Raw genomic sequence first — 19,068 nt, 5'->3', positions numbered from 1 at the left:
TGAACTGTCAATCAATTTTATTAAGGGTTCACAAATCAATAATTAACATACAAATTTATTTAATTTTCTTTTACAAATACAAAATTCTTGAAAAAAAAATAATAAATTTGTTCGAACACACAAACCCCACCTAACTAACTTCATCTCGGTCGGTGCATCAAATTTAGGGTGGCTTTGTTTATATTTTGATCCATGTTCTAACATAGTATTTGGACCATTTTTAAAAAATTAAACTTCGTCACCTCAATAGTTCTTCTTAAAGTAAAAATAAGATAAAGTCTGAGTGGTCATTAAAGTAATCAATTTGAACTTTGGCTAAATTAAGTTATTTGCTAAATCTTCCTACGATCAATTTCTTGAAGAGTCCAATAAAGTCGTGACAAGCATCTAATAATCACTTTTTTCTAGCCGACAATATAATAAATACTCTAATTTTGAGATTGATTCATCCTCTTAAAATGGAATGATTTGAACGCTTGAGCTTCTTCTAATTTTGGAATAAAAAATATATTGATTAGTGGGATGATGTGTTCTTAATATGATTCTATGTTCTAAATTTGTATTTTTGAATATTTTCTTAAATCAGACTTGTCACTTCTCTTTTAGAAAATTACAAAATTTAGCTCATCACTAAAGTAAGTTAGATAAGTAAGATAATTTTGAAAGATAAAATAATGTCTTTTTTTTTTGTAAAATTTATCTGCACCTGACATGCATATTATTTGATTTAATTTTTAATTTATTTTACTTTATTAAATTATATAATAATAAAAATTACATTAACTTACGTAAATATCGTTTTTCCATTCTTACGTGGTCATCTTTGATTGTCGATTACCACAAATTGAGTGACCACTAAGGCAATCAACTCACCTTGACAAGTACTGCGATAAACAATTTTGGCTAAATCAAGTTATTAGCTAAATGTCTCTTTTACAATCAATCACTTAAAAGAGTTCAACAATTCCTCACAACCACAAAAATAAAATAATTTTTAGATTATTTTTTAAAATAAATAAATAAATACTTTTATTAGTCAGCAAATTACAAAATACTCTAATTTAAAGATTCATCCTTTAAAGACGGAATGGACCTGATGGAATGGCTCAGGTCTATGTCTATTGTGAAAGGTAAGTAAGAACGTGTATTATTGCAGTAATACGTATGCGATGACATTAGATCTAGTAATTGACCTTAACGATGGAATAATTATGGGAGCAGATGACCACTATATATTAGAATCGTACATACTCACACGTATTGATCTTAGAAAGGTTCGGATATAATATATAAATATAACTCTTAATTTAGATTTGGCTAGCAATTATATCCTTCAACTTCGAGGGTTCTCGTAATTTTTGAGGATTCAATTATTATGCATAAGTAGATACTTAAATTTGTATAAAATTATAAATAAAAAAAAATAAACAGGCGTTCCTACATGACATAATCTTCTAACATTTGCATAACCAATAAATCAATTTGTAAATTGACAACAAACCACATGAGACTGTCACATAGAATAAGTTCGTAACCATCATATAATAGAAAACGGTCCATATGATAGGTGAACAAGCTCATATTCACCATTTTATATGTTTCAAAATTTCAGGGAATACAATAATACAGTTATTATTTCATCATGAGAACAAGCAACACAAGAAAAATCTTGAAAAATCTTTTATTTCTTCAACATATAGCCATGTAAATTCTTAATTACTTTTGCATCATATTTGAACTGAAATGACCAATCAGGCATGTCAACTGATTCTTTTCGATAAACTTCTAATTTACTTTTGCATGTGATTCCATAATCATATCCATGTTTGAATACAACAAACAAGAGAAAAGGTGGAAAACCTTTTATATTAATATTTATAACCAACTTTGATTGTAGTAATCTGAAGATATTAAATCTTCTCATAATTTATAATTTCAATATAATAATTTTTTATTTAATTTTTTTAAAAAAAATAAAAAGCTATTTTAGACTTGTTACAACCCAAATATTATTCCTACAAATAGTAACACAATAGCTCTTTTGGAGCTCACAATTAATTTCGCGTGTTGTAACATAATTCATGAAATACCTTAACATCACTTTAAAAGGCATAAGTGTACCACCATTTTATCTTCCTTTATTTCAATGAAGAATTTATAAATTTATTAAATTCAATCACACGACAATCGTGTGTCGAATGACCTTTCATATCATTTCGATAATTGTCTTCACTTTTTTTTTTTGAAGGACTATTTTGGAGAACCCAAGGTATTCTTCCTTTTCTAATTACCAAAATGATGACTATTTTAATTTGTCCCTCCACGCCTTTATTTAAAGGTTCAATCACTTGTCTTCGTTCAAACTTATCATTACCATATTCACTCGATAGAATAAAGCAATTGAGCAGATTTCAAACTTATCATGTACTGCTACCACATTCAGTACTTCAGGAAATGGAGCAAATTCAATGAGAGAACTTCTTGACTTTTCATCAAAAATATATATATTTTTACCTTAGTCATCATTTTATTATTATTATGGTACATTAAAATTCAAACTCAATATCTTACCTATATAAGGTATGTTGGGCGCCTTGATCAATCCTTTGCTTAAAAGGTTTTTTGCTTAGTCAAACTTTTTTTTTAATAATAGACTAATTATTCGGTTAAAATTTTCTTTTTAAAAACGATATTGTAAGTATATATGGATTTCAAAGCACCCAAATAATTTGTTTATTTAATAATTAATCGATCTTTAATATTATTGATTTATCATATAACATATGATTAATTAATATAAATTAGCATTCATGGTGATTTGTATATCAATATTTTTTTGAATAAAAGTGTTTATAAGTATTCAAAAGAATTATAGTACATTTTTAAAATGTATTCTTCATAACATAAAAAAAATAAAAAGTTTAATTACGATAAAAGATTTAAGTATGAAAATTTATTTTTAATAAACTAATAAAAAAATTAAAAAATAATATAATCATTATATTAGTTAAAATGGATTTAATGAATTAAAGTTAATCTATTATTAAAAAAGAAATTTAATGACATGTCATGTCAACTAGGAGAAAATGATGATTTTGAAATTTCAAGTATATTTGGAGAAAAATAGGGATAGTTAAATGATATTTTGGCCTTAAATGAAACATAAATGATATTTCAAGATAATTCTCTTAACTTGAATTACCAAGAATTGATTCAGATTGAGGAACATTCAAAGGTGAATTACAATGAAGAAAAAACTATTTATTTATAAGAAAAACTGTCTTGGTCCGTATCATTCCTGATTTTTCTCCAAAGAAATCCACATTTGCTAAAATACAGATATATTTATAACAGTACAAATTTTTTTTTATTTATTTATTTATTTTTAAAAAGTACAGACATATTTTAAGAAAAGAAAAGAATAAAGGGAAAATAACTTGTGTGTCTACTTTTTAAAAAATAATTACCATATTTGTCAGTATTATTTTTTTAACCATAAATGTCAATTTAATTGAATATTCAACTTCATATTTTTTCTCTCGCCTCAAAATTTTCCCACGCTCGCAATTGCAATTTTTTCTTCTCTCTCGCGACTGCAATTTTTTCTTCTCTCTCGCGACTGCAATTTTTTCTCTCTCTCGTGATTGCAATTTTTTTCCGGCGACTTCAATTTTCTCTCGCCATTGCAATTTAAAGGTTAGTGTTGAGTAAGATCTGTTAGTTTAGGTTACTTGCACTGCATTCTGCGATTTTTGTTGGTCTCCTTTGCACTTAACTGATCCTTTAATGTGAGCTTGCAATTGTGGTCTTGACAGTGCCCAGATCGTTACGCCTTTCTTCTTTTTGTGTGGATTTATGTTGAGATTTCGTTTGATTTATGTTTACGTTACTTGTGTGCCTTTTTGTTTGATGATTTATGTTGAGATTTTGTTTGATTCAAGTTCCTGTGAGTGTCTGGTATTCAGTTCTCTTCTCTAATAAGTATGATCTCTTGTTAGCATCTATATATTCATGTTTAATTCACTTTTTAGCATTTGTGTAATACAACTTCAATTCAGTTTTATTTTACTTGTTAGTATCTGTGTAATACAACTTTAATTCAGGTTTAATTCACTTTTTAGCATTTGTGTAATACTTCAATTCAGTTTTAATTCACTTGTTAGCATCTGTGTAATACAATTTTAATTCAAGTTTAATTCACGTGTTAACATCTGTGTAATACAGTTTTAATTCATGTTTAATTCACTTGTTAGCATCCGTGTAACACAACTTTAATTTCGGTTTAATTCACTTGTTAACATCTGTGTAATACAACTTTAATTCAAGTTTAATTCACTTGTTAGCATCTGTGTAATACAACTTCAATTCAGTTTTAGTTCACTTGTTAGCATCTGTGTAATACAACTTTAATTCAGGTTTAATTCACTTGTTAGCATATGTGTAATTCAACTTCAATTCAGTTTTAGTTCACTTGTTAGCATCTGTCTAATACAATTTTAATTCAAGTTTAATTCACTTGTTAGCATTTGTAATATAGCTTTAATTCATGTTTAATTCACTTGTTAGCATTTGTGTAATACAACTTCAATTCAATTTTAGTTCACTTGTTAGCATTCGTGTAATACAACTTTAATTCAGGTTTAGTTCACTTGTTAGCATCTGCGTAATTCAACTTCAATTCAGTTTTAATTCACTTGTTAGCATCTGTGTAATACAACTTCTTTTCATGTTTGATTCACTTGTTAGCATTTGTGTGATAAATTTTTAATTTAGATTTTATTAAGATTTAATTCAGTTGTTAGCAAAGTGATGCTCTTCTAGCAGATTAATCTATATGTCTCTCTCTAGTCTTTTAATAATAGTAATACACTCTTTAATGATGTGCAGAAAAAATATGACTAATATAGCGGTGATGCTTTACTTCAATGGACGATGGGATCCTAGCAACAAATATATTAACTACTTGGCAGATGGTGTGTTGATACACACAGAGTCAACGTTTGCCACCCTCGTTTCTGTAATTGCTACTCAATTGTCAATAGACACATCAACAAGTAAAGTTGAAATCAGATATAAAATTGATGAAAGGTCTCCTCCAATTCAAATTCATAATGATATGGGGTAAAGGTATATCTTGAAACTAAAAAGGAACATCGAGATATGACAAGATACCCTTTATGTGTCACAACAACTGAACCAGTCAACTTGGAGACTAATGCTGCACTCATTCCACTTTTGTGTTCAGACACTTCAGGAGATATGAGGGTTATACACAATTCATACTTCTCTAATACATTTAATGGTATTGATGAAGCAATAGGGTTAATTGGATTCGGATCATGTGAGGAAGTTGATGAGCTAGAAGAATTAGCACCAGGCATCATTATTAATCTCAATCACTCTTTATTTGAAAAAGATCAGGTGTATAAGAATAAATATGTCCTCATTAGTGCACTAAAAAGACATTCCATTCTTAATCATTTTCAATTCAAGACAACAAGATCAAGCGCAATAAGGTAAGACCTAAATTCAAGTCACTTTAAATTATTAATTGTGTATTAATATTTTTTTCTACAACTATTCGATACAGTGCCTAGGAGAAAGCTGCAGTTGGAGTTTACGAGCTTCAAGCTTGAACAAATCTGAAATGTTCAAGATTAGAGAATTTGAAAGCGAACACACTTGTTTGTTGCTACATAATTCATTATCGGAAAGGCTAGCAACTAAGAGTGTTGTTGGGAGTATTATTGTGGGTAAATATGCTGAACCAGATGCTAATTACACACCAAAAGACATACAACGTGACATGTTAGCTGAATATGGTGTGCGACTCACATATATGCAAGCTTGGAGAGCTAAAGAAGCAGCTCTTGAATTAATCCAGGATGATCCAATTCAATCATATGCAAAGTTGCCAAGCTACTTTCACATACTAGAGGCGACTTACCCTGGTTCTCATATAAGATTTCACAAATCAGAGGATGACCGTTTTTTATATGCGTTTGTAGCTTTGTTCACCTCGATAAAAGGATGGGAATATTGTAGACCAATTGTAGTTGTTGATGGAACTTTCTTAAAAGAAGCATACAAAGGGACAATGTTAACCGCTAATACCTTAGATGCAGCAGGTCAGACTTTCGAATATGATACTGTTTTTTATATTGAATTTTTGAACTATGTATTAAAATTGAATTATGATTGCAGTAAAAATGTATTAAACTTGTATTAAAAAAGTGTACATGGTGCAGGGAGTATATTGCCACTTGCTTATGCTATTGTCGATTCAGAGAATGATTCATCTTGGAGGTGGTTTTTTGAGCAATTCAGAGATGCATTTGGTCAAAGACCAGAGATGTGTATCGTTTCCGATAGGCATGCAAGCATTATTAAGGCAGTTTCAACAGTTTATGATGAAGTACCTCATTTTGCATGTATGTGGCACTTACTGCAAAACATAATGAAAAATTTCAGAAGAAGTCAACAAAGGGTCACTGAGTTGTTCTACTCTATGGCAAAAACATACACCATGACAGAATTTAATCAATGTATGACAATGGTTGAGAAGATAGATAAGAGGATCAAAGATTACTTGTTGAACATTGGATACAACAAATGGTCGCGTGTGCATGCTGAAGTAAACAGAACTTGGATGATGACATCAAATATAGCAGAATCAGTCAATTCACGAACAAGACATGCCAAAGTTCTTACAGTCTTACAACTCTTGGAATTCATGAGACAACTTGTACAGAAATGAAATAACAATAATAGATCAAAGGCGACATTTTTAGGTTGTCACCTTGGAAAAAAGTATGAAAATATATTGCGGCGCAATAAAACTGCATCAGAGAAATTAAAGGTATGCCTAATCTGTTTGCTAGTATTTTTTCTTCGGATTCATATCTAACATCTCTCTTGAATATATTTTTTTTTCATAGGTTGTAGAGACAAATAAATATGTGTATACCGTACTTGATGGTATTACACAATTCACAGTATGTCTTCACCAACGTACATGCACATGTGGGAGATTTCAATTGGATGAGTTACCATGTCCACATGCTTTGGCCGTTTTAACAATAAAACACACTGGTTATGAGAAATATTGTTCGGCTTACTATACAAGAATAAATTTATTGTTGACATATCAATTTCAAATGGATCCCCTGCCAAATGAAAGTACATGGAACACACCAACACATGTTCTTGAAGATATTGTACTTCCACCTCATGGAAAGAGACCTCCAGGAAGGCCAAAAAATAAAAGACATACTCAACTGAGAGAAGATGGATTCAAGAAGGCGAAAATTACATGCAGCAATTGTGGACAACATGATCACAACAGGAAGACTTGCAAAAATGTCAGGCCTTATGATCAAGAATAAAAAAATAATTTGTTTAGTAGTTTGTTTTAGAAGCTCATTGACTCTACGAATTTGGATCATGTTCGGTTATATGGTTTATATTTTTAGTTCCGCAATCTCGTGTTATTCAGTTTAATAGAATGCTTTCTTAGTTGTGCAATCTCATGTTATTCAGTTTACTGGAATGTTTCTATGTGTATAGTTACATTTTATATGATATATAGATGAAATGATATAGTTTACTGGAATAACTCAGTTGAGCTTGAGGCTTGGAAATGTCTTGCTGAGTATATTTGTCAGGTTGGGGAATTTGGGTGATGCTTGGTATGTTTTTGGTTTGTTAGTATTTTTGTAATATAGCTTTAATTCAAAGTTTAATTCACTTGTTAGTATTTGTGTAATACAACTTTAGCTTAGGTTTAATTCAATTGTTACATAGATTTAATTCAAGTTTAATTCAGGTTTAATTCAATTGTTACCATTTGTGTAATATAGATTTAATTCAAGTTTAATTCAGGTTTAATTCACTTGTGGAAATTTTAAGATTAATGTCTTGTTCTAATTCTATAAAAAAAAATAGGATTTCAAAAAAATAAATAGTATCGATTCGTAACACAGAAGTTCATATATTTGCAACAAAAAAAAATACATGATTTTTTTATAGTTTTCACAACTTATTGAGGTTTCATGTTTACCTCGAAAATTACAATTTTTTACTACTCAAATTACATATTCAAATAAAACTATAACTTTAAATCAACCTAATTACAATTTTTTACTACCATTTCCTGCCAGTTTTACATGAGCATTCATAGTGTCATTCAAACAGAAGTATGAGGAGCATTGACTTCTTTAAACTCAATCATGCATACTTCCAGCAAGCTGGATAGACATGGGCAGCAACTTGTTGCTCCCAAACAAACTAACATATGTAGCATTCCAACTGCAAAGGCAAAATTCCTTAGAGGAAGTACAAACAGAAAGGATCAATAAGGACACAAAGAAGGAACAACTTCAGATAGAAGACTTACATATAAACAACACGGTTAGGTATATAATATCAAGACTTACAAAATAGACCAATACAATTTTTCATAGCCATAGTAACTACAAATTGTTTTACATTATATAGTTTTCATAGTCATACTAACTAATATAACTATATTCCTTTATCTAACTGGTCTTTCGTCTTCACTTTGAAGGTCACTCGCTTGCTTCCTTCTTGCATATTCCCGTAATATAGCTCCAAATCTCTTTCGGACAATGTCTGCCTTTACTTGTTGATTTTGAATATGTTGGCCATTACTTACAAACTCCGCAAATGCAGCAACGAAAACTCCACAACCCCTACAAAATTCAATATAAAATTATCATCAAAAAATCAATTTAATAATTAAAAAAACACATATTTGGTAATACTTACAGTGAATCCTCATTTTGTCTGGGAACATCTTTAGTTATGAAATGAAACTCAATTTTCTCGAACTCATTTATCTCACTGTATTTTGGTGTTGACTTCAATTCAGGACGCTTATAATAGAACTTAACCACACTTAGATAATATGGTAAAACAACCGAAAGCATCTCAACAATATTTTTTACCTCTAAATTCACCCCACCCCTAGCCGGAAATGAATCATACACCTCCAATGACCTTTGCCCAATATCAAACACCACAAAAATTCAATGACGATTCTCTTTAATGTTTAGTGGAATAAGAACAAAATCCACTTTATCCCACGAGGTACTTGCCAACAAACGACGTCCACTGATATACCGGGCAATATCATCAGAATCTAAAACTTTTAAAATTTTTCTTATCCTCATGAGCATCACAAAGTTTAAAGAAAGAATTGGTAATCTTTGTCTTGAAAACACAATCAGTCGTCGTAAAACGAACATTACTGTTGGTTTCATATTTTCCTTTCTTTCTTAGGTAATAGAAAATGACATCAATATGTTGCAAAAAAAAAACTTATGAAACAGAATAGTGACAGAACAGTGCAGAAATTTCAACTCAAAGTTAAGGGAAAACTCTGTTTTCGCCCCAAGTGTGGCTCATTCATCACATATTGGTGAAACACAACAGTGATAGAACTTATGAAGATGTTCAATTTCTACCAGAAAAAAACTTAGAGACAACAGTAACTTACTGAAGCTGACATATTTTATATAATATTCTAGCTCATGTATATGCATATATGTGGATTCTTAATGATATAATGAACCTCAAAAGAAAAGAATTGAAGCTAAAATGACAAGAACATGATTACAAGTTTCATTCTTTTCGCAATATCCTGAGCTTTTGTCCCTCTTGAAAGACAGAGACAAAGGGAACAAGAACAGAAAGAAAAATGACTTGCAAGCTATAGAATTACAATGTCACACAACTAAAGAGCTTCAATAGATGAAAAATACAATTTATCTACACAACTAAACAGAAAGAATTTTAGTTGAGACAAAGGCAAACTCAAGATTAAGAAACAGAACGAATCAAAGAAATATTAACGTCCAACTAAAATTTATATAACAAACCTCATCACACCATTGTTGTCCAGAATGTGCCAATTTGAAAAACCAGAGTCTTTCATCTACCGTACAGACACCCAATTCAAATGCTGGATTGATAACATTAAGAGCATCTGTATAAGGTTTCTTTCCCCTATCAAAAAAGAACAAAAATAAAAAAATACTCAAAACCGAGACAGGAACAACTAAAAAAGAGGCAAATACGAAACTAAAAAAGAGGTACAAAGCGTTCCACAAGTTGAATTAAGCTTGTATATATTATGAATTAGGAAAATTATCCCAAAAACATCAAAATAAATTACCTCTTTTTTGTACCCATATAAAGCCACTTAGTGAATGAATCGATCAAATCAGATTCATCATCTCCTCCGCTTGCATATAAAAAAGGATGTTTTGTCTCAAAAACCTGACGTGTAACACATAAAGTTCCTCCAGATTCAAAATGTTGTGTGAAGGGAGATGTTATTAACTTTCCTGGATTTTTCTTTCTACCACGTTTCTTCGGTGACACTTTCTTTTTGTTTTGATCAACTTGGGCTCTTTTTTTAGATAAGATTCTTCAGTCCTATTGATCTGAGAAAGATCTTTATCAAGTAAAATAAAGTCATCTAAAGTATGCAACGGTTTTTGACAATCCTCTGTTGCATCTGCATATAATAGATATATTGATTAATTTACAATCAACAGATGCAACACTTATTTATGTTGGGTTTTTTTACTACATTACCATCAGGTTTCGCCCCAACTGTATTCACATCAGCAGCCTCTTGGACTGTAAGCAAAATAAATATTTTAATAATGTTATCAAAATAAATCGAAAGAATTTTAGTTGAAGTTAAGAAAATGAATACCATTTATATCAGCAACAACCTCTGACAGAACTTTTTCAATAGCAATTCCTGCAATATCTTCATCTATACATAACAAGAACATTTAAAAAAACAGAATTGAATTAAAATATATGAAATATGTAATATATTTGTATAAAATCCTTCATTACCTATTTTACTTGATACTCTTTCAAGATTTTCAACATCAGCAAATCTAACTGTAGCTTTAAGCACTTGAGATTCTTCATTTTGATTTGATCCCATAACATGAGCATCGTTCCCTCTCGATTCATTTACAGATGCATTAACACGAGGAGAAAATGTTGTATATGTAATTAACATATTATAAAAAAAACATATCAAACTTAACTGAAAAATGAAATATCGAATTCGTGTCATTTATAGATTAACTGGAAGAAAATACTAAACTATATATTAAAATTATATTATGAATATAACAGAAATTTACTGAAAATATAAACGAACCTCCATTAAAATCTAATCCACCTGAAAATGTCTCGCCAGCATGCTTCTTAAATGGTTCCTTAACTTCTCGAATAACAGAGCTGCTACCACCACTCTTAGCAAACAGCAAAGAAATATCCTCCAATAATTGTTTGTTTGAGTTCACCACAAATTCTTTGATTTGATTGAATCCTAAATCAATCTTCTCTTCAAACGCTTTGTTATTTTCATTCACCTAATAGATATTAAATCATAACGAAAATATTAAAAAAAATAACAGTTTTAAAATAAAAAGCCTAAAGTTTAGTTTGTGTATACTTTTACAAGCTCTTTTCTCAATTCTATGACTTCATTGGTCAAAATGTCTAGACCATGATTTGATCCTTTAGGCTCCAATTTCAAAATTTCAGCATGGTAATCACGAGTTTCAGGAAGCCTGAATTTGGATACTTCATCTTCACTGGCCACTATGTTCTCAAACTGAAAAACCAAATACACAAAATAACATTAGATATAGTAACTTGAGTTCAAATAAACAATGTAATAAAATGTATTAACTTTGTACAAATACCTTATTTTTTGTAGGCATGAAGAGACATTTCTCAATATATTTTAACCATGGACTTTCTGCAATTGTCTTCCAATTCAAGATTCTTGGAATAGAATCAGCAACACGAATAGCTATATCTTCATCAACCTTTGAACAACACTCAAATATCCAAATTTGAAGAGCAAGAGGCAAGCCACCAATTCTATAGTACTTATGTGTTGACTTAAGCTCATGCCTCACAGAATCAGACAACTTTTTGTTGACATCTAAACCCCACGGATATGAATTGAATTTTCCACTTTCCACAAGGTAAAAATCTCTATTGCTAATTTGGTATTCGTTGTCCTCATATGAAAATAAAAAATCATTAATGAAGTATAGAACAGCCAATGAAACAGCCGAGTCATCATCTATGAATTTTTTAGCTAAAAACAGTGCACGTAGATGACTCTTTGGAACTGTGATTTTTTCCGGAAAATAACTACTCATCAAACTACATCTAGAATTGGGAACATTGATAGATGTGCCATCACCAACACAATTTAAGCCTGTAACTATCCCAAATTCTCTAAGACCAAAAAATAACTTTTTGTTATTTATTTCAATAGCAAACACATCATCCGGTGTGTGTTTTAACTCTCTATTTATAAGACAATGAATAAGTTGTAGTTGTGTGCTTGATTTTGGAAGGTCAAGAAAGTACCCAAAACATGTATTCCTAAACATCTCAAGTTGTTTAACAGATAAAGATAGTTTGATTTGTTCAATGACACTATGATTAGTGTAACATGACCACCTACTCGAAATATACACAACATCAGGAAGAATTTACGATCCTGCATATGCATTAAACATGAATGAAAAATGTGTTACTACATACTAAAGATGAATAAAAAATGAATTAAAGTTGAATTAAAGTTGAATTAAAGTTCAACTAAAGTTGAATTAAAAATGAATTAAAGTTGAATGAAAGTTGAATTAAAGATAATTTCACATACTACATCTAAAAAACAAGCAGCAATCAACATACAACCCATTGCTAAACAACAAATAACTAAGAAGTACTAGCACATACCGGATATCTACTCTCTGGTAGAATGACACTTTTGGGTAAACGATTTCGTGTTTTTCCATCATTCACCGGCCTTTTCTTCTCCAATCCATCTTTATTTTTCAAACTTTTTGACTGAAATTGAGGAGGTAAATCCTCAAAATCATCATCACTGTCAACGATTTTCTTCGATGTAGATGCCAAAGTAACACATATTTTTTTTGATTTCTTCATTGTTTTAACCTCTTTAACTCGTTTTTTACCTCTCTTTTGCTTCTTGTTTTCTTCCTCATTGTTCTTCTCCTCATTGTTCTTCTCCTCATTGTTCTTATCTCCCGAAATTTGTGATATACCCAAACTAAAACTTGGAATTTCATCCATAGAATTAGAAGACGAAACTTGAAGCTTCTTTCGATTTCTTCGATAAACTTTTGGATTTGAAGTAGTCACTAGACGCGGACTTCTTCTAAGACCTTCTTCCATTAAGATTCGTACAGAAAAATGGAGAAAAAAAACAAACAGAAACCCTAATTTTTGACGAGGAGAAGGAGAAAGAAAAAAAAAGAGCGAGAAAGGATATGAACGATAATATGTTTTACTTTGTTTAAAATTTGTATAAAAAAGGAATAAATGGGTTTTAAATTGTTTTAAGTTAATATAGCTAAAAGTTGACAAAAATGGTAATAAATAAAACGTGTACTTAAAATTGGTAATTATAAAATAAAAGGTCTTTGTTTATGTAATTTTTCCAAGAATAAATTGATAATTTCAGAAAGAGAGAGAGTGTTAATGGGCTGCTCAATTTGGCCCAGAAGCTAAAAACATGACTACTCGTAGCCAACTTCTGAATATTGGGCTACAACCGGCCGAATTGGTACACATAATTAATTATGTATAACTTACCTAAATCCCATAGTGTAAGATCTTAATTACCTTCTATCCCTATTATTTTTCTAATTACATAAATTCCATGTTTTTTAGGTATTTTTGATACATAAAAAAGGATCAGGATTATTGTTGATACATTCTGTATCAATCTGTTGCACTTATTAAGAAAAAAAAATTGAAAAATCGAATTACGATCTTATCCATATGTTACACTAATTAAGAGGAAAAAAGTTGAAAAAAATATAAGTCCCATAAATTGCGTTATTCCCGTCCATATTGTCAAGAATTCAATCATATAGTGTAACTAGGCAAAAAAATCAAAAATTAAATTTCTTCTTGTTCATCGTTTTCTCTGTTTCATAAAAACTTTTGTCAAAATTTTGGATAAGCAGGGTGAGTTATGAAGGATACAAAAGTGATGAAATTATTTTTGGACAAACAATTTCTTTTGTGAATCTTCAAGTTCATCGAATATCCTTTCGATTTTGACACAAGATTGCCGAAAAATTTGAGATTCAAAATTCATCTCCAATTCATTCAAGATCCTTTCAAATTTTTATTCATAATATCGAAAAAATTGAGGAGACACACCACGAAGATCCTTTCAAAATCAAGACAAAATAAGTTGTAAAGATATTTAATTAGAAGGTTTGTCCATAATTGAGGGAATTGACAAAAAGAACGTCCGTGTCTTTGAAAGTTAAAGCACGAAAAATCTCTATTTAGTTACTTTGATTCCTTTTAAGAAATTTCGAAAAGAACCTATGTAGCAAAAAACTCTTATTTTTGCTGTAGACTTTGTTTTCTCAGTTTGTAGTCATTGGAAACAGTTATTTCTTGACCATCTTTCTGTTGATTCTTTATTCTTATATTTCACTTTCTTTTACTGATTCAAATAAGTGTCGTATTTTTAGTAGATACATTAAATAAGAAAGCGTTGTTCATAAGATTTTAGATTTGAGATCGATACATTATTGTTTGGTAATTGTTATGTATCATATACATTTGGTATAAATTCAAATTTATATATCAAAGCTAAAAAATTAGTACATGATACATTATTATTTATGTATTTTATTTTGTTTGAGAAATTCTATAATTTAAAATTAAAAAAAGTACATTATACATGTATTTGTATCAAATTAGCTTCCCTTTTTGTGTGTGATACATAACACAAATTTTATGTATCAAGTACATTTATATTGAACATGATAAACACTAATTGAAGATTCAACAATATTAGAGTAATGTATCTACCTTAAATATGAACATGATACATTGCATACAACAAAGATTATTGTAGCACTATATCAGATCAATGATAACACTAAGAAAGACTAATTTAAGACTCTAAATAAATGAGATACATTAAAATTATTTATCTTTGACGGTGATGGCGTGCAATGGCTGATTCAACAAAAAAAATTTGACATTTTTAACTGTAGATACATTAAAAGAAAATAAATATTTTTCAAGAAAAAATTTTAACGATGAAATGATTAACTAAAATTATAAAGGTTCAATAAGATTTCAATGGGGTCAAGGGGAGGAGATAATTTTGTTTTTATTTTTTAAGATGAAAAGCTAAAAAATAATAATAAAAGAAATTGAAGATTGAAGAGAAGGAAAGAAATCTACCTATTGAATAATTTGAAATTATTAATTGGAAATAAAAAGATTTAAAATTTAAAAATATATTAATTGATGTAATTATAGAGAGATTTGTGGCATGAAAAAAAAGGCAAGAAAATCATGGGTATGAGAGTTCAAGTTAATGTATCAGGAAAAAAAGATGCTGAAAGAAAAAGAAGGGATTTTTGATATTTTTTGAAATAATAGGGAAAATAAGAAAATATGATAACAAATGATGTGTAATTAAGAAATTTTTCCATTAATTATTGGGAAAATTGTATATAATAGCAAACTAATAACCAAAAATAAATAGAATAGCTAGGGTTTGATTTAATTGTGCTCCATAGCAAACGTTAGCTAAAATTTGCCAGCGTCTCTCTCCCAGAAATCTCGCTCGCCACTCTCGATTCTCGCTCGCCTCTCTCGCTTTATACGCAGAAGTGTATAATTCTATTTCTGTTTTGTATAAAGCAAGAGAAAATTGTATATACACATGCAAAAATATATATCTTCGTGTTATACACTTAATTATACAATTTACAAACATTTTACTTTAAATATTGCAGAGAAAAAGGCCAACAAATTATACAATTGCAGTGAAATACAATTTTCTCTAGCTTTATACAATAGAAGTGTATATATCGTGTTTCTGTTTTGTATAAAGCGGGAGAAAAACATATAACTTCTTTCTATACACTTATAATTATGCAATATACATACATTTTAATTCGATTCAACTGTATGCAAAATAATTTTTATAAAAATATTGCAGCGAATTATACAATTGTGCAAGTGAAATAGGATAGCGAATTATACAATTCCAGCAAAATAGGCCAGCGAATTATACAATTTAGGCCAGCGAATTATACAGTTTTATGTTTGCTATGGAGCACATTTGGACCTGCCTTATATAAACAAGTGTTAAAGGCAGGTACACAGCAAACGAAAAAGAACAAACCAAACACAACAACAAAACACAGAAGACAAAAGAAGCGGAGGGAGGGAGGAAGGGAAAAGGAATAAAATTATGCAAACTTTGCTATAATATACAAATATGAATTTTTTGTTTGCTATATGTGAAAGTTGCCCTTAATTATTAAGAGCAACATTCACATATAGCAAACATAAAATTTATATTTGTATGCTCTAGCAAAGTTTGCATGATTGTTGTTGACACCCAATTTTTGACCCGCGTTGGTATAAATTAATTATCGAACTTCGTGAGTTTTTTAATTATTTAAAGTTAGTTTTATAAATCTTGCGAAAATAAAATATATGTACATATATACATATATGTATATACATATATGTATATGTATATATGTATATCTTAAACCCATTCCTTTACCCATCAGCCCACTCTTATTCCCAGGCCCAATTACCCCTCAACCCAACACTAACTTAATTCCTTTCAACTCAACACTGTCAAGCCCACTCCCAATTTCAGACAATTAGTTAATTTCCAAGCCCAAACTCTTAACAGCCCACTTCATTGCTTTTAAACAACAACCCAATCCAACTCCATTCCTCATCCAACCCAACACCAAACTTAAATAACCCACCCGCTGACCCGCCACCCGACCCGACCCAGACGACCCTTTCCCTTTCTTCTTCCCAAACGCTCACCTAATTCCCAGAAAGAAAACAGAAACCCATAATTCCCCAAAAATCACGCGAAAAACAGAGAAACGCCAGCAACCCCATCGCGTCTCTCCTCGCGTCTCCCTCACGTTCTCTCTCCTCTCCTTCCCTCTCTCCCGCGTCTCCCCCACGCTCGCTCTCTCCTTCCCCTCTCGACCGAAACCCAGAAAAAACAGACCAAACTCCCCAGAAATCGCGCCAACAACCCCACGTTCTTCTCCCTTCCTCCTTTTCGCGTGAGCAAGACGCAACGACAGAGACCCATACCCTGTCAAGCAGGTCTGCGAAACGCCGCAGTCATCCTCGCCGGCACGCGATGGCCATGTGAGGTTTGACTCAAAGCGAATTTGAAATTTTTTGAATTCAAGAAGGGGCTAATTCTTCTCCTCTATAAATACCCCTTTTCTTCATCAGAAGGGGGGGATTTTCATCGAAAAAATTCGGAAAAAGCAGAACTTGGGTTGGATATTTTTTGGAAATTTGGTCAAAAGTTTAAGTTGAATCGTTGGTTGAAACTTTGTTAACATTTTAGCATAAGAACAGTCCAGTTCTTCAGCTTTCCTTACGCACTTCGGAAGAGTTGATCGATCCATCGGCTTCCTTCCCTCGCTTGGGCGTTCGAGTTGTCATTCGTGGCAGAAGCAGTTCGCACCTGCTCGTATCGTCTCAATTCGCTGCTCGTCGACAGGTAATCCCCTACTTCGCATAACTTTCTTGTTTCTTTCATTTCGAAATGGCTTCGTCTGACGATTCGTGTGGTGATGACGGTTATGAAATTTGAATACGGATGTATGTTGCAGCTGGCTCGCTAATTCTCTTATCGAGTCTGTTCGTTCGAATGCTATTGAACTGTTTGTGCGTTTTTGTGTGTTTAGAGTGTAGTCTTCTCTTGTTTTGCCTATCTCGTTTTAAGTTTGTTCATGTTGTTTATCTCGCTGGAGTTGTAGCTGAAGCCTCTCTTCATTTGAACCATCTCTAAGCTTTGTTCAAGTACACGGTTCAAGAGAACATGAATGTTGCTTAGCTTGTCTACATTTTATATATATATATATATATATATATATATATATATATATATTTGAATTGCTATGCTTCTCATATAGTCTGCCTATAGTCAGCAAGAATGAATGTGTGTGTTTTGCATTTGACGTTAAGCCACTGTTCTTGTGTTTAAACCGGTTATGAACCAACGTCAGTTATCCAAAATTTTCGGGAAATCTGTAGTTTGAGAGGTTGTTTTTCCTCTTGCAAGGTCACTTGTGGTTGACTGCATTAATACGAAGTCTTGTAGCGAGTTAAATGAATTGTTTTCTTGCCTAGTTTGATAAACAGTTGGATTGTGCGTGATTAAAGTTCGTATGTGTGTTGTGTACCTGTTTCCTTTCAATTTTTAGCAGCTCACTTCCTTCATACTTAATGGCTGTATTTCTGCATATTTGAGTTTAAAGTATTACTTTTGAAATTTTGGAAGCTATAGGCTGTCGCTTTCATACATTCCAGCATGCATAGCCGAAGTTTGTAGGATTTTGTTTGAAATATATCTTGCTTCGTCTCCGATTTGCTTTTCTAGTTGGGTTTGATTGATGTAAATCGTATGGATTATCATGGTTATTTTGTTTATGGGTGACATTAGTATTATGATGTGATATTGAATTCTACCCTCCTAATTCCCTTCTTTTGTCTTGTTTTTATTGCATGGGAAATTCTCCTCGAGTCTTCATGAACTTTAATCCATCTCGTTGCACTTTCTCATTGTGCCGTAAAGGCTCAAACCTCCACCCTCGAGTCGTCCAGCCTCTCCAAAATTGGTAAATTGATGGACAAGTTGAAGAACAGGTGGAAATGCAGTGCTGGAAATAATCTGCAGATGTTGAAGAAGCTGTATACTAGTTGTATACATCTGATATACACTGGTATACATGTCAAAAATGCACAGCAAATCCGAACTCGAAATCTGGTTTGATAGCAGGGAAATTACGCTCCTGGGAAGGAGTTTTCAACTTCAGAAAGTTGAAAAACAGGCAGATATACAGTCTGTATACACTGATATACAGACACGATATAATATAAATATGTGTAAAAAATGTGAATTGCAGGTTAACGTACGGGGACACCGAT

The 19,068-nt window shown here is 31.2% G+C and overlaps 1 protein-coding gene across 1 annotated transcript; it reads left to right on the top strand.

The window, feature by feature from the left end:
* Positions 1-5,160: 5,160 nt before the first annotated feature.
* LOC138348214 (uncharacterized) lies at positions 5,161-6,757 on the top strand. The gene is made up of 3 exons (XM_069296838.1): positions 5,161-5,421; positions 5,591-6,128; positions 6,249-6,757. Exons 1-3 carry the CDS (start codon positions 5,161-5,163, stop codon positions 6,755-6,757), a joined length of 1,308 nt encoding a protein of 435 aa, XP_069152939.1.
* The last annotated feature ends 12,311 nt before the right edge of the window (positions 6,758-19,068 follow it).

Source organism: Solanum lycopersicum, chromosome 4 (assembly GCF_036512215.1).
Source record: "Solanum lycopersicum chromosome 4, SLM_r2.1".
Lineage (NCBI taxonomy): Eukaryota > Viridiplantae > Streptophyta > Magnoliopsida > Solanales > Solanaceae > Solanum > Solanum lycopersicum.
The sequence above is the reverse complement of the archived record's forward strand: the minus strand, read 5'-3'. Positions and strand labels throughout refer to the sequence as shown.

What these genes read in the sequence shown, in the direction of transcription:
- LOC138348214 (XM_069296838.1), top strand. Translation starts at nt 5,161, where the DNA reads ATGACAAGATACCCTTTATGTGTCACAACAACTGAACCAGTCAACTTG. An exon ending in CTTTATTTGAAAAAGATCAG is followed by an intron (nt 5,422 to 5,590) that starts GTGTATAAGAAT and finishes TATTCGATACAG; the next exon opens with TGCCTAGGAGAAAGCTGCAG. An exon ending in TAATACCTTAGATGCAGCAG is followed by an intron (nt 6,129 to 6,248) that starts GTCAGACTTTCG and finishes TACATGGTGCAG; the next exon opens with GGAGTATATTGCCACTTGCT.